Raw genomic sequence first — 17,108 nt, 5'->3', positions numbered from 1 at the left:
AGACAAACAAGTTCAAATTAAGATGGGGATTGATAAATCTGTTAAAGTGCTTAATAGAAGTGAAAAGTAGTTGATGTCTTCTTAAATTTTGGTGTTGAATCTAACTCCTTAAAAATAGCTAAAATCATCAAAAAAAAAAAAAAAAAAAAATAGTAAATTATAATTGGGAGAATTACCCAAAAGGGTAGGCTGAACAGAACAATTACTAGAAAGAGCGGTATCTTTTAATAATTCTTGGGGAGGACTTTAATAAACTTAATATACCAAAATTGCCCTTTAACTAAAACTTTTAAAATTTAAAGTATTTAAAGCACTTCACTTGATTTGTCAATACATTTATGGTACATGGGTCCCACATTTATTGTAATTATTGATATTTATATTTTAAATCAAAATTTTGGGTTTAACCCTTACAATTATATATAATTTGTTATTTAAATTTACTATTTTAAAAAAAATACTTTTAAAAAATATTTTCAAAATATCATTTATTGTTTTTTTTCCTTTTTTATTTTTATTCTAATTTTAAATTTTATGAAGAAAAAATAAGTTTTATAATTATATAATAAAAATGATGATTTTTTCATATATATATTTTAAATTGATAAATTATGTTTTTGTATTAAATTTAAGGAAGATAAAATATTTAATTTTTCATTCAGATTCTCTAAAAAGAATAAGAAAATGATAGAGAATGTTTGATCATTTTTTTATTTTTATAATAAAATAATTTAAAAATATATATATGATTTTTTTCCTTTGCATAGTGTTTTTTTTTTTTTTTTAATTTTCATATAATTTTTTTTTTCAATGCATCGAGTGAATGATGTTAATATATTTGATATGTTGAACATTAATAAGGTATAAAAGGTGATCCTCAATATTATTATTTTTATTATAAAATACAGGCATAACAAAAATATGTTATAATTACAATATAAATAAACTTACATTATAATACATTACAATAAAACCTAATTAAGAAATTTATGAATTTTTTTATAAAAATGGTAATTTGTATGATCATACCATATTTCACAACATACCTATATCATAAATAATTTCTGAAATAAAATGAAATACTAATTTGAATTCACGTAATTTATATATATATATATATATATATACAAAAATTATTAAATAATTTCAAAACACTAAATAAATGTTGTTAATATATTAATGCGATGTGTTAATACCAATAGGGTATGAATAAACATTTTTAGAATTATTACTTTTATAATGAAATATAGGTACAACATAAATGCATTATACTTACAATATAAATATACTATCATTACAATATATTACAACATAATTTAATTTATTTTTATTTAATTTTTTCACGTGCTATATTACCCAATGAATAATTGTGAGTTATTTCATTTAATAGGTGTGTGTTAGTCAATTGAATATTTATATATTATTCAATTGATGAGTGCTCGTAAAAAATAATTATTTATTATATTATGATATCAAAGTTTTTAATTGTATGTTTTATATATAAAACGATATAATAAATTTAGAATATGGTTTTTATTTATGAGATATTAAATTTTTTTTTACAAGGTTCTTTAAAAAATCTCAAGTTTTTTTTATAAAAAAAAATAGCAAATTTTTAAATAGTTAATTATTCAAAATTGATAACAATTTTTTCAAGCTGAGAAATGTCCCATTAATTGCCTATCAACCGGTACTTATCATCATATATGGGTCTCACAACATTTATCAATCTGTACTTATCATCATGTATGGGCCCCACATGATTGACAATCTCAATTTATTTATAAATAATATAGAAAACATATTCAAGGGTAAAATTGTCTTTTAAAATAGTGAGCCTTCATAGTCATTATTTTTTCTAACCCACCCTTTTGGGTAATTCTCCCGTTATAATTTTGCTATATTAAGTTTTATTTTAAAAGAATTTTATTTTTAATGTAAAAAAAATTAATTAAAATAGAATTTATACTTCTAATAAATCAATTAAAATAGAATTTGATTTGGTATACTTCACATAAATCAAAGTTTTGTTTTTTCTTTTAATTTTATTATATCAAAGAAAGATAAAAACTTTTATTTTAAAGAAAATATTTTAAAAAATTAACAATAAAAATATTTACTTAAAAAAAAAGATACAAATAAAATGAAAATAATTTTAAAATTTACTAAACAAATTCAATAGTTTTAAAATAATTTTGAATATTAAACTATTTAAAATTTATGTTATCAAGTACACTTTAAAAAAATAAAACAATAAAACTTCACTTGACATAGTTAATGATATTTTTAAAGCAGTTGTAAAGGCTAGATTTGAAGGAAAATGTGAAAAAAAAAAAATTAAACAAAAAGTAGTTGAAAAGCAAAAGTGAAAGAAAAAAAAATTATATATTTAAAATCAATAAAACATTTTTATATAATACTTCAAACACATTTAACTTATTTTCCATTTTTTTATGTAAAAATTAAATAATTTTAAAATATATAAAATTTTAATTAATTTTTTTTTCATATTTCATAATGTAATCAAATAAGATATCAACATTTTTTTTTTATTTCCTTGATACTTTTCAAAAATTGATTTTTATTATTTAACCCTTCTCTATGCTAGTAACTTTTCATATAGAAAATGAATAAATTATATTTCAATCAAAAGTCCTCAGTAGTCATATATTTTATTGTAATTCATAAGTTTTATAACAACTAAGCAAAAAATATTATTAAGTTGCTTCCCCATTTCCAATTCTCAACAAGTTGTAGCTCCTTTTTGATATGGAAAGAGTTCATGTTCTCATGTTTTTCCACACCTGATGTCCCCACAGCTCCTTTTCTCACCCAGTGGAGGGGCCTTCTCTTCTTTGCAAAGCTATGATATGCCCTACAACTCACTGAACAATTCATTCCAGAAATCTGAAGTTGTAATGCTCACAGCTAATCATCATAGAGTCCCATGCATTACATAAATCACAGGCAATTCTGTGTTGTTCCCCTCAAGATTTGTTGGTCTATATATATGGCTAAGGTCCACCCAAAAAATGGCTGTAACATCAGAGCAGAGATATCCAATGCAAGTGAATGTCATCTTCCAATTCTAGCAATCAAACATCAGAACATCAAATATAAGACAAGTCGCCTATTCTATTCCATTGGCCTGTTCCGTTCCGGCATAGTGATGCAAACAAGAAATATAAACACTCCCTGGATTAGCATTCTATCCTCAGAATATTCTCTAACTGCCAAGAAATAGACAGCAAATGCTTAGCTACTTTGTTTCATTCACCCTCTCCTGTTGTTTCCAAGGCGGCATAGTCACTTCCTTTGGAGTTTCAATGCCAAACAACAAGTGCTCATTTTGGTAGCATCCTATCTTGAGTTTTTTATTCTCTAAGTCTCTAGGCAGGTACCAATCCACAGTTTGTGGGGCTGCTCAAATATTTTGCTTGTATTACCACATTCCTCAATCATCTCATTGCAGTAAACACAAACCACTCTAATCATACCCCATCAAAACTGACTCAACCTTAATCTAGACCAGTATGTCTACAGGCGCATGTCGGTGCGCAAAGCACCTGAATAAGCGCGTGAGCAGGTTCACATGTTGATAGAGAAAGAGAGATGGATACTAAAACTTTGGGATCTATGATTGTTAACAACATAAACATTGGGATATATGAATATAATCAACCAGGTCATCTTTCCAAATTTCTAGAGTTATAAAATCCACTGAAAGCAGTTTGAGAGGGCCATGAGAAAGAAATCACCAGCCATCAGGTTTTCTCAACCGATTTTTTGAGTGATTTTAGATTCATTTTTCTCATAAACAGAAGCAAATTTCAGGTAGATGGAGGATGAAAACATTGCATCAGAACAAAGTGAAAGAAGAGAGGCCAATGGAAATGCAGACAGCTTATTAGCAGCTAGCATCAACAAAAAACTAAGTTCGCTTACATCCTTACCATCTCAGTGTTGTATCTATAGAGTGCCTGACACACTCCGCCGAGTAAATGAAGAAGCCTTTGTGCCTCGAATCCTCTCAATCGGCCCTGTCCACCATGGGAAAGAAAGGCTACGAGACATGGAAGGTCATAAATGGCAATACCTTAAGGCCCTTCTCCAGCGAAAACCGGGAACAATGGTAGAACGCTATGTTAAAGCCATGAGGGAGTTGGAAGCAAGAACAAGAGGATGTTACGCAGAGATCATCAAATTTGACAGCGATGAATTTGTCACAATGATGCTTCTTGATGGCTGCTTCATCATAGAGCTCTTCCTCAAAAACAAGAATAAGCAATTGAGGGATGAAGACGACCCTATATTCAATAGAACTATGGTACTCACGGATCTTCATCGTGACCTCATATTACTGGAGAATCAGCTACCCTTCTTTGTTCTTGAGACTTTGTTTAATCTAATTGAGAATACCGACCAAGAAGGTCCTTCCACCTCTGTCCTTGAGCTCACCTATGTTTTCTTCAAATTTCTAGGTCTTCAAGAAGTTTTGATCAGAGACTCTCAGCCTGATGTGAAGCATTTGCTAGATCTATTACGACTATGGTTTGTACCACCTTCTTCAACCAAGTCAACTAGTAAGAGTAAGTTTGAGCTCATACGTAGCGTGACAGAACTGCATGAGGCTGGAGTGAAGTTCAGGATGGGAACAGTAAGTTGTTTGATGGAGATAAAATTCATAAATGGGGTTCTGGAAATTCCACCTTTAACCATTGAAGACACTACTGATTCTCTCCTTGGCAATCTTATAGCCTTTGAGCAGTGTTGCAATCGCTTCACTCCTCATTACATCACTGACTATGTGATTCTCATGGAATATCTCATAAACTCTCCAAAGGATGTTGCACTGCTAAGTCGATATGGGATCATCAACAACTTGTTAGGTGACAATGAGGGCGTGTCCCATCTCTTCAAGAAGCTGGGAAAAGAAGTGGTGTTTAACAGTGACAAATTTCAATTCTCAAATCTTTGCCGTGATGTGAATAAATATCATAAGACTCGTTGGCATATATGGAGAGCAACTTTAAGGCGAGATTATTTCAACAATCCCTGGGCAATAATTTCATTTATTGGTGCAGTTCTTCTCCTCTTCTTCACATTGATCCAAACTGTGTGTTCTCTCCTTTCTCTAAAGAAAGGAAACAACAAGTAGTCTAATACAACACAACATTTCTTTGGTATCTTTCCCTCTATTTGCTTTTTGTGATTTGACATAAGGTACTAGAGAAATCGTGATTTCAATCACTATCTTTTCTTCTACTCTTGCTCTTTCTTTATCTAGGAGATGGTCCCAAATAAACAAAAACAGGTATAGAAGCTATAATTGTAAACCACAAACGAATCTATGGAAGCATTGAGCTCTACTTACATCCAATAATGTACTTTTAGGATGTTGTCAAAAGTGTTCCCTTCTCTAAAATTTGTTCATCCAATAATATATATTACCCTTGGTAGCTTGTTTCCCCTTAATCAATTAATCTCCTCTGTAACATTATACATGCCACTGCATCAGGCATCTCTTTCTCACTCCAAAGGGCTGCTATTCTACAATAAGGATTGGATCTTTGTTCTTTCTATGTTACTTGAATGTTTCTGTTAAGATTCTTCTCCTCTTATATGCATCTTTTCAGCACAAACAAGAGAAAAATGAAGAAAACAAAAAGAAAAAGAATACTAGAATTCCTAGCTACAGTTCTAAATCCAGGAGTGCTGACCCAGTGAGGATTCTGTGCTAAGCTGAAGAAAGAGCTAGTTCAAGCATGGAACCCTCCAGCATTTATTATGAGTGCCATCAATTATAATTTGTAATTATATATGCTGCAAAATCACAGACCCGCTTGTCTCTTTTGACCTTGAACTTTTGTTCATTTTGATCCTGTATCTCCACACAGAATTCAAGTTGAACTAAATCATACATTATTGATGCTGTTGTGGTCCACTGCTGCAGTGGCCTATTAACTGTCATATCACATTCTTTCGGAGTTCCTTTAGATGAAGGCACTGCATCCATGGATTTTGCACTCTATGTAGGCTAAGAGCAGGGCTGAGTGGCAGGCATCAATAATGGCACTCTATGCTTATTGATCCCAGGCAACAAGTATAAAACAATACTACCATCAGCTCATTAGACTGCCTGAGGCAGTGGCTTGCTAACAAACTAGATGCAATGGATTGAAAAATGCTATTATCATTAAGGGTGAGATTCTGCAACCACAACCTACCCAGAGGGGAAAAACACACACACACACAGAGCCTCAAGAATGACTATCACGCCACTATTTTTGGTTTCTGCAGCCCTTGACATTCACCTGTGTAATATCCCTAGGGGCTACTCACTATTTCTCTCTTACAGCACACACAGAGACAGAAGACTTAAAACTCAGATTTTACCATCTTGGGAGACTGACACCTTACAGATTTGATGCATTACTTGATGAATAAATATTAGAAGTCCTCTCTCTCTCTCTCCCCCTCTTCCTCTCCCTCTCTCTCATCACAAGTCACTGGTTGGACGGTTGGTTCAACTATGGTCAAATAGTGATGTCAATATGACATTATAAATATATAATTTCAAACGATTTTATTAATCTTGACAAAGACTGGGTAGATTGGTGACAGTAACAAAGGATAAGGAGGTTTGGAGTGTGGTTCTGCATGAAATCTTTTGAAGCCTTTGAATATAGTGGCATATAGAAGTTCTTAAGAAATTCAAATTCCAATCATGAAGCTCAAAACATATTGTGTCCAGGAGACTGGAGACATTTTATTTGGGAAGGGACGAATGTTCTAGGAAGCAGCTCCTCTTTTGTTGATTTTTTGGCTTTATTTCCTTCTTCAGTTGCCTTCTTGTTTTCCTTCTTCTGCATAGCTCTCATGTATTGGGACAACTTTGGCCCCAAAATTCAGTTTGGCTATATCAGGAAAAGAAAAATAACAATAGCTAAAACTAAAAGGAAACAAGGATTTAATGAATGAATTGCCTACTCCCTCCAAGCAAATAAGTCATGCCATCCAAGTCACTAATAAACCTAAATAAATAACCAGTTTACAGAAATGAAATGAAGCTATAAAATGAAAAATAAACCAACCCATCTACTGAAGTTTCTCTGTTCCAGGAAAGGAAGGGAAATATGCAATAAGAGCATCATTATATCCAACAGGATCTACTGGAGTTTCTTTATACCAGGAAAAGAAGGGAGGATTGCAATAAGAGCATCACCATATCCAACAGGTTCTGTTGAGTGAAACATACAAAAATAATAAGATGAAATGAAGTGAAATATTAGAGAACATGGGTGGAAATGAACTGAAAGATGAACAAACATACCACCATCCTCTCGAAGTATCTTTATGACCTCCCCAGATACGTCAGACTGGAATGAAATTGTGAAAAAAATAAAATAAAATAATCATCATTTGCAATCTTAAATTTACAGAAAAAGGTAGTTTATCTTTTACAGCAGAAACAAGAAAACAGCAGGATGATGAAAATAGAGGAAACCAAGAACCCTCGTTTTTATTGTTGAGAACACAAACAGAAACACATACAATCAAAAGGTAGTTATCTTTTACAGCAGAAACAAGAAAACAGCAGGAGGATGAAAATAGAGGAAACCAAGAACCCTCGTTTTTATTGTTGAGAACACAAACAGAAACACATACAATCAAATGAAAGTTAAGACCCAAACCTCAATTGGAATTTCACCACCAAGTTGTTCGATGTAGCAAAGCACTTGGCCCTCCTTCACTATTTGCCTCTGTTGAATAATAGCACAAATGCTATCAGAACTCAGAAGAAGGTAATACACATGTCATGGCACAAAAAGTGTGATGACATTGCTTATATGAACTTTGTGAAGCACACAGTAATGCGCATGACTTGGATTTGGACTGACTATAGCTTGATGGGAAGGGTTAAATTGGTTGGTATTTTGAAAAATAAAATAAAAACTGCATGCTGTCAACGTGAACTTGATCAATACATAAAGAGGGAGAGATGTGCAAACTCAATCTGCCCAGTAAAGAATCTCCCAACCATGAATCATGGCATTAATATTTGTCTATCTTCTAATTTAGAGATCCAAGTCAATAGCCCCATGATAAAAACCAAAGCATTCCACACTGATTCTTTTCTTTTCTGGAGGTAATGATGGCAAAGACTAATCAATTTAAAATAAGAATCAAATCTATAAGAGACAAAGTTGATGGCAGAGAATGCAACAACTCGTTCCAAGCAAAAGAATCTGAATTAGGAAACCTGAGCTGGAGCTCTGTTTGAAAAATTAAGAAACAATAAGGAAACCAAAAAATAAAATAAATATTGCAGTTTCAGAACCAGGTTGATCATAGAACTTGATTTGCTATATTTCCAAATTTTGCTTAGTCCTGTTCATATGTTACAAGGTGTTTACTAACTACATAGAAATGATGTGTTTCCATTTTGTCTTCAGACGCACTTGAACAAAAGTTTGTCTATGTAGTGGAGTTCATAAAAAAAATATTTAAAAAGGAAAATCAACAGAAAGAGAAAACAAATTCATATCCAAAAAGGATAACCGAATTACTCTTTTTAAATGCATAAATAATATTATTTTAAAAAGGTGAAGGAAGATGGAATCATTTTAAATGCAAAAAAATTTACGTATATTAAAAAAAATATTTAAATGCCAAATAAAAAGATCCATTTAAAATGATGATGAACAAAACAAAAAGAGAAGATTCCATTTCTATTTGTTTCTGGAACACCCATAAGCATATAAATTAACACCATCTCTATTTTCCTGGAAGATGAGGATATGTAGTTTCCTTTTACTAAAATATCGACAACTGGATACCTCTTTACATGATGGAGGTGCACGCTTCCCCTTTATCGTCCGAGATCTCCTAAAAAACCCAACCTGCATTATATTTACTTTTAGTGACAAAATTTTCAGGAAATAGAAGAATTTAACTTTAGATCTCACCTTTGGAGACTGAAGTATCATCAACCCTTCATCTGCAGCCCTATCAAGTAGTGTCTGACTTTGTCCCAACAAAAGTGCTGATTTTGAGATGGGCAAGGATGACATAGAGGCTGATCCATTTGATTTGGGTGCCTCATCATTCAGACTGACAGTGACCGGAGTGGAACTTGGGGGAGGTGTAGGCTCAATTTTCCCAGCTAAGTCCCTCATCATATACAGCCGAAACCCTCCAAGCTAATGAGATGAGTAAAAAAAAAGACAGATTAGAAATGGAAAATATTTAAAATCTATAGACCATATTTATGACTTTAGTACAGGAAACCAAGGCATCAAACTTCTATGTACAATACAAAAACAGAACCATGACCTATAAATAAATTAAAATATACAACAAACAAGTAAATTAATAAATAAAGAGGATTAACTACTTACTTTCAATTCAAACTCCGCTATTGAAGTAGTATCACATATTTCTGAGAGAAGAGATTCCACCTGCAACACAATAGAAGTAAAAAAATATGTTTCAAACTTCTAGACACATGACACATGTGCAGCAATATAGGACAAGTCTCTATATGAATGTATTCATGTGTGGATGAAGCCTGCTTTTGAGAAACTTCTGTCTATTTATCCTAGTGGTGAGCAGAAGCCAGGTAGCCCCTCTTGCATGATTGGAAAATGAGAACAAGCTGTACTATGGTACAAGGAATAATTTCAAATTCTAAAGAAGAGTGTTTTGGCAATGATACAAACTCTGGCAGAAACCTTAAATTTATAGTAGTCATTTAAAAATTTGGGTATTCTCAAAAGGTTGTGATTTATATGTGGCACCAAAAGAAATTGGATTCGCAATTTAGATTGTAAACAAGGTAGACATCACAATTAATAGAAATGTACTCACTTCATATGCATTTGGAGTGAGTTGGCTTGTCAAACCTGAAGATTTTGTTTCTTCAGAACCATCTTCTAAATTAACAGCAGCTGCAAGTCCATCAAAAAAAGCATGAGGATATCAACTAGATATACAACTATACTAACAGTTGGACGCTGCTTTTATAAAACTGCTCACTATGGAGTTTCTTACAATAACAATATAAAAGATACAATAACAATTTTTTTATGCCTATAAAGAACTATGAAATATTATTCACTCAACTAAACTCAAGCAAGTCTTAGTTGCAACTTGCAACCAATAAGGGATCAGTTACATGAACTCTTTTTTCAATTCAGCTATCAGATAAAGAACAAAGCAAAGGAGAAAAAGAGTTATTTATGAAACAAGGAAGAACAAAAATGAAGGGAAAAGAAAAGAAAAAGGGAAAAGGGGAATCCGTAAAATTTCAGAATCTCATGCTAAACTGGGCATGCCATTCTTTTCTAAGCTTGAAGAGATCATATCAAGAAAAAGACAGCAATGATGGTTATCAATGGGTGACTAGATCAGAATCTTGGTCATCTCATGGTAGGTTTCCCAATAGTTTCTCCATAAAGCAGAATGATAAATAGAATCCTGTAAGTACAGAGGTCATAGCAACAATCAACAATGTGCCAGTATAGAAAACTTGACTTGATAGGACTTTTCAAATCCCATTGATGTTTTGGGACAGGTATTATTCATCAAAGATTCCTATAAGGTAGTGAAAACAAAGGAAAGTAAACCAACAAGCACAATCATCACATATAAGATTATGCATAGTGATAATCCAAGTATCCACCAACCTGACAAACATCGGCTACATTAGACTCATGTCTTTGCCTATTAATGTTATTCTTGGTGTGGTTTTGGGAGGAGATTTTGTAGTTCAACCGGAAGTGAAGTATTAAAATAGCACATCTTTAGAAAAAAACCTTGATTAATTTTATCAATTTTTATCAATCATTGACAATTAAACCTGACTGATTTAATTTTACACTTGCAGCTTTATAAAATTAAGCATACTTATCTGATCCTGGCAGCATCTTGGACAGAGAGAGGTTGGGAATCGATGGAGAAAAGGGAGGCAAATGGACAGACCTTTTGAAAAGCAATCAAAATGAAAACAGCCAAAATCAAAGTTCTATTTCATGAGCAATGGGTTTAGAACTAAGTTTTGGTAAGATGATTGGTGTGGGAGGCCTGCTTTGAAATATTGCTTCCTGAATTTATTATATTACTGCCTATAAAAATGCGTAGGTAGTTGATTTACAGGATGAGGAGGGTGATTGAGGAAACTGTTCAAGCTGGAATTGGAGGAGTTGTTTTTGCAACATATTCATTCTATTGTAGTTCATGGTGAGAGTAAGGATAGGCTCGACTGAAGGCCCATTAAGAAAGATGTGGGGTTCTTTGTGAAGTCATTTGCATATCTATGATCTTGAGAGCCTTTGTCCATCTTTAACTAGGAAGATGTGGGGTTCTTGCACTCTTTCTGAGGTTGGCTCTTGGTTTGGGAAGAAGTATGGAAGAGAATTCTTACAACCAACCAGCTCAGGAGTAGGGACTGATCTCTTGTTAATTGCCATTGTCTTTGCAAACCAAAGAAGAAATGGAATAACCATATTCTTACCCATTGCAGGTGTGCAGGTAGTTTGTGGTCTTTGTTATTTGCCATATTCAAAGCATCTTGGGTTTCACCTCATTGTGCCTTAGTAAGGTTGAAAGAGAGGTCTGAAGGATTGCCTTTTTGTTCATGTTTCTGGTGTTAAGAGTTTGAATTTTGACCAGCATGAGTAACTAACTAGAATTGTGATTGTTTTGATTGCTACTAGTTAGATATTTGTCCAGTATGAGTAATTAACCCACTAGAATTGTTTGTGCAGCACTAAGAGATGGTAGCACACAACCATTGACAATGATCCAGACCAAATATACCATCTTGTGATGATTTTTAAATCCTTTCCAGATTCTTTAAATATTAATTAAATATTGCAATATCATGAGTTAGAACACCCATATATTTATTTAACATGTTATGTTGACTTCTACCATGATATAGAAGCAAAAGGTCAAATGAAGAGTAACAGAGTTCGCTGAAACATGTGAACTCAATTAAGGATCATTTGCCCTTCTTATAATACATTATAGAGCGGACCAAAATACCAAGATTATACCTAGGTACAATACCCAAATGTCACTTTGACCTTGTTAACAAACAATAGTCAGGCCAAGTTAACACATTTTCACCCAATGGCAAGAATTCTCATGTAGTGGCATGCTTACATGCATATGTTTCAATATTTGATTCATTTACGGTGGTACAATGATCCATAAGGATTTAAAGTTTGTGTATGGAAGACCAACTATGGATTATCAAGAGAATGCTAGGAGATATACATACATACATACACACACACATATATATATATATACCAAAAAATTATAAAAAATAAATAAATAAAAAATGCATAGAAAAAAGGGGGAAAAAACCAAAAACAAAAAGACAGATGGATCAACAAAGAGCACTTACATTCAGCTTCTGACGATGAACCACGACACAAAATTATTGCCTTCTGTGATCGTTGCGATATCACCAAACCTGAGTTATTCAGTGGTGTCCACACAGTAGAAGTCCTTATGCTAAACCGTGATTGTAAAACACCAAGTCTTGTTCTAACCAAGTCCAAGTTAGAAATTTTAATACTTGGAGCTCCTAATCCACCTGAAAGAACCATTCCACAAGTGATTAAGGTATGCAAATAGGGCATATTCTTTCACTTGCTTTGCATTGGCATTGACCCTAATTGTTCATCTGTGCTCCCAATGGGCAGTAATGACAAACATTGCATCAATTAATGATGTTGGTACCATTGCTAGTAAGTATTTAACCTTCAACAATTAGAAAAGAAAACTAGATAAAAAAAATAAAGAATTTGACATTACACAATATGATAATGCAGGATGACTTTGACATGGACTAAACAGAAAGCTAGATTCTTTCATGGTGTGACCATCATAAAATTTATCCACGGTTCTTATGAAATTCTTTCTCCTAGTTCATCCAAATCCTTAATTTTCTAGAATTTCTTTTCTCCAGCTACCGATGCAGCCATGCTCTCAAACTCATATTATTAGACTCAGAGGATTCCTTGTAAGACTATTACACTGTTCAATACTAACTTGAAGTAGGCTTAATAGTTAATACGTTAAAAGTTAGTCCATTACCTGGCAGTGCAAGCCACAAGGCACTGGCTTTTCCCAATCACCATTTAATATCTTTTGATCTCTTCGAAGACTTTAAATGATACAGGAAGTCGCCCATGATATTCTGTCTATTTCTTGCTCAAATTTTCATCTATGGTACAAGATTATTCTTTCGTACATCGCTAGTTCTTTACCAAATACAAGGTAATAAAAACATATGCCGATACCCTAAAACCTTGTCGTATATCAATATTTTGGCTTTATAACATTTTCAGTTGGCAGAACTGGCTTAGACCAACCATTTGGCAGAACTGGAAAAATGTCTCTTCCACCTTTCATTCATTGACAATCAACATGGTTGCTCTACAATGCCACTTAAGGAACCTTAGCAACCCCCATATATGAAAGAATGGGGATATATATATGCAGTTATAGAAATAATAGTTTATTTATTAAACCAATTCAAAATTGATTTTTGCCTGTCAATGACACCGACAAATATACTAAAGCTGGTTCCTGTCTGTACAATTGATTCAGTGATATTCTTTTAGGAATATAATTGATATGGAATCACTCAGCTCATCCCATATCTAAAATTTTCAGGGTTTTTCACATACTGATGCATGGATTCTATTACATGGGTGGATCATTTGTGTCATAAGAGCGTTTAAAGCTTACTAGTTAGAGAGAACGGGTCTTGATGTGTAGTTTCAACCATTCAAAACAGACTCCAAGAATAAACAATATCGATGAAGTTCATGAAGCAATGCACAACATGCAAAGATCCAAACCATAAAATTAAAATGTTTAAATTAAAGGGACATAACCATTATTTAAGCATTGATGTTCTGGGTCGGTCTCATACTCCCAAGACTCTTAACAAAAATTAAAGAACAAAACCCAGAAGCCCTTACCCCTCAATCTCCCAATTCAATCAAAATTCCAATCCAACAGCAACAACAAACACAACAATTCCATTGCAACACATTGAAAAACAAGTAAAACGCAAAGAGAACAAATACCCATTTTCAGTTTGCAACACAATCACAGAATAAGTAAGAAAGCAAAGTGAAATTGTGATCATAAGCAAGAATAAGAGAAACCCACATGAAGCCATTGGAATAGTCAAGTTTTGGGGAAGCAAATAGCGCAAGTGGGCGATGAAACTTAAGAAGAAGCAGAGCCCAGTTGAAATCTGAAACGGAAGAAACCAAAAAGATTACAGCTTTATGTACATGTGGCTGCTAGCCTGCTACGCCCCCTTCAAATTCCATGTAGGCGACAGCACTGTACAGACTAACGCTATATCTTCCATGTGCAACATTAATGGATCACTTTTCCCATTTTGCCCTTTCTCATTTTCTTATTTTTTAAATCACTACTAGTAGAATACGAATACCTACGGTGCACATGTCTGATGTTGCTTGTCTTGCTTTCACAATTTAATATTTAATTTTTTATTTAAATACAACATGTATTTATTTTGTCATAGACATGTAAATTTTTAGTTTTTTCTTACTCATTATAAAATATCAATAATTTAATATTTCAAAAAAAAATATTCCTGAATTTATTATATTAAAACACGCCTAAGAATTTACTTTATTTACAGTTATTCAGAATTTCATAAGAATTTACTTTTTTTATAATTATACAAAATTTACATTTTTTTATCATTATTCAAAATTTTCTATCTATCATTATTTTAAATAAATTATTTTAACTTAAAATTTATAATAATAACCTAACAAATTTGTAAAATATTATTTAATGTTTTTTAAAAAAAATCAGAATAATAAATATTTTTATATAAAAGATCACATATAAATTTATTGTTTATACTTAAGCTCACATGTGACTTTTTGCTAATTATTATTACAAAATTCTAAAGCTTAAATTTCTACAATATTAATAATTTAATATTTAAAAATTAAATTTCAATTATTAATTTCTAATAGTTTATAATAATTAGTATCATTTTGAAAAATTCAATTAACAACTCATATACATGAAGCCCCTCAATGAAAAGAGATAATGTTTCTAAAGATAATTAATAAATGAATTATTTTTTACTAATGAAATAATTTAAATTAAAATTAGGAGTTCTCTATATATATTCATTATTAAAAAAATAATTTGAAAATAAATTATTTGCTTTAAATAATTTATAAATAACTTAAATTAATTAAAATAGTAAACTAAAAAATTACGATATTAATTAATAAATAATATTTATAAATAGATAAATCAAATATATTATTTTGAATTATTATATAAATAGATAAATTACTATTATATTATAATAATATTATCTTTCATGTTTATTTAAATGATTTATATTTAGTCATATATTTATATTTATTTATTTACAAATTGTGATTTAATTTCATAAGAAGAAGTATCAAGTGATAAGAAGTGGATTCAAGCAATGAATGAAGAAATCCAATCAATGAAGAAGAAGAACACATGAGAGCTAACTAATCCACCGGTTGAAAAGAAGCCTATAAGTGTTAAATGGATTTATAAGACAAAATATAAACATGATGATAAATTTTATCAGTTAAAGGTAAGATTGATTGCAAAAAGCTATAAATAGAAGCCAAAGTATTGATCATTTTGAAGTTTTTACACCAATTGCTAGAATACCATTCATATGATAATCGCACTTGCAACTCAAAAAATATGGAAAATTCACCAAATGGATGTGAAGTTAGTTATTTTTAATGGTGTACTTGAAGAAGAGGTTTTTGTTGAACTACCGTTAGAATGTATTAAGAAAGAGAAAGAGAAACAAGTTTACAAACTCAAAAAGGCATTGTATGGGTTAAAACGGTTACCACATGTTTAGTACATCTGAATTGATACTTATCTATTACAACATGGAATTCAAAAGAATGTTTTTGAGTACATACTTTATATCAAATCAAATTCTAATAGTGACGTAATTATTATATGCATGTCTCTATGTGGATGATTTAATTTTATAGGAAATTGTCAATAGATGTTTGAAGATTTCAGGAAGACAATGAAAACAACAATTTGAAATGACAAATTTAAGATTAATGTCCTATTTTCTTGGAATTGAAGTTTAAAAAACAGATAATGGTATTTTTATCTCACAAAAGAACTATGTCATAGACATTCTAAAGTGATTCAAGATGGATTCATCATTAGCAATCTGTATTAGAGATGAAAAAGGAAGACATGGAGAATTAGCAAAACCCAACAATTTCAAGGGCATGGTAGAAGTCCTGGTTGTTTGACTTCTAGACCAAATATTGTTTATGAAGTGTGAATTATCAACCGATTTATGGAAAAACCATATTAGTCACACTCTCAAGTGACAACAAATTTTAAGGTATACAAGTGGTACTCATGATCATGAAATTTTTTACTCCAACTCAAGTAACTTTAGTTTAGTAGACTATATAGATAGCGATTAGGGATGTGATGTAAAGACTAGAAAGAGTACTACTAGGTATGTTTTTTATTTTATTTTATTTTTTTATCTTGGAACAGAAGCCTTCTCGTGGTCATCAAAGAAGAAACAAGTTGTAGCATTATCAACTACAAAAGTCAAATACATAACAATTACTTCTGCAACATGTCAAGAAGTTTGGGTTTCACATGATACTTAGTGAATTGAAGTATAAATAAAAAGGTCCTACAAAGATTTTGTGTGATAATAAGTTTGATATTGCATTGACAAAAAATTTGATGTTTTATGGTAGAAGCAAACACATAAGCATCATATTTTATTATATTAGGAACTTGTGAAAAATGAAGAGATTGAACTTGAGTTTTGTATATCAGAAGATCGGCTGTCAATATTTTTACAAAGCCATTAAAGACAGAAGTGTTCAAGAGAAGTTGAAGATGATGCTTAGTGTAATTGACTTTACAACTCGACTTAAGAGAGACTACGGAATTATAATATGATTTAAAGTCAAATTAAATGAATTTTAGGAATTTGATAAACATTAGGAATTGTTATTTATTTAGGTTTCTTATGTTAATTA

The 17,108-nt window shown here is 31.5% G+C and overlaps 2 protein-coding genes across 2 annotated transcripts; one reads left to right on the top strand and one right to left on the bottom strand.

Moving 5' to 3' along the window:
- The first annotated feature begins 3,838 nt into the window (after nt 1–3,838).
- Nucleotides 3,839–5,158, top strand: LOC117921733 (UPF0481 protein At3g47200-like). Its single transcript, XM_034839697.1, has one exon. It carries the CDS (start codon nt 3,839–3,841, stop codon nt 5,156–5,158), a length of 1,320 nt encoding a protein of 439 aa, XP_034695588.1.
- A 1,769-nt stretch (nt 5,159–6,927) lies between these two features.
- Nucleotides 6,928–14,345, bottom strand: LOC117921615 (biotin carboxyl carrier protein of acetyl-CoA carboxylase). The gene is made up of 9 exons (XM_034839561.1): nt 14,197–14,345; nt 12,416–12,607; nt 9,871–9,950; nt 9,402–9,461; nt 8,970–9,203; nt 8,841–8,903; nt 7,695–7,763; nt 7,334–7,379; nt 6,928–7,240 (listed from the first exon to the last, which is right to left on the bottom strand). Exons 1-9 carry the CDS (start codon nt 14,204–14,206, stop codon nt 7,170–7,172), a joined length of 825 nt encoding a protein of 274 aa, XP_034695452.1. The 5' UTR covers nt 14,207–14,345; the 3' UTR covers nt 6,928–7,169.
- Nucleotides 14,346–17,108: the final 2,763 nt, after the last annotated feature.

The sequence above is a fragment of the Vitis riparia genome, chromosome 9 (assembly GCF_004353265.1).
Source record: "Vitis riparia cultivar Riparia Gloire de Montpellier isolate 1030 chromosome 9, EGFV_Vit.rip_1.0, whole genome shotgun sequence".
NCBI lineage: Eukaryota > Viridiplantae > Streptophyta > Magnoliopsida > Vitales > Vitaceae > Vitis > Vitis riparia.
This window is presented reverse-complemented; position numbering and strand designations above follow the sequence as displayed.

Excerpts from the sequence above, each read along its gene's own strand:
- LOC117921733 (XM_034839697.1), top strand. The coding sequence starts at position 3,839 with ATGGAGGATGAAAACATTGCATCAGAACAAAGTGAAAGAAGAGAGGCC.
- LOC117921615 (XM_034839561.1), bottom strand. Across the intron at positions 7,380-7,694 it reads GTGGTGAAATTCCAATTGAG|TCTGACGTATCTGGGGAGGT; the intron begins GTTTGGGTCTTA and ends ATTTCATTCCAG. Across the intron at positions 7,241-7,333 it reads GATACTTCGAGAGGATGGTG|AACCTGTTGGATATGGTGAT; the intron begins GTATGTTTGTTC and ends TTCACTCAACAG.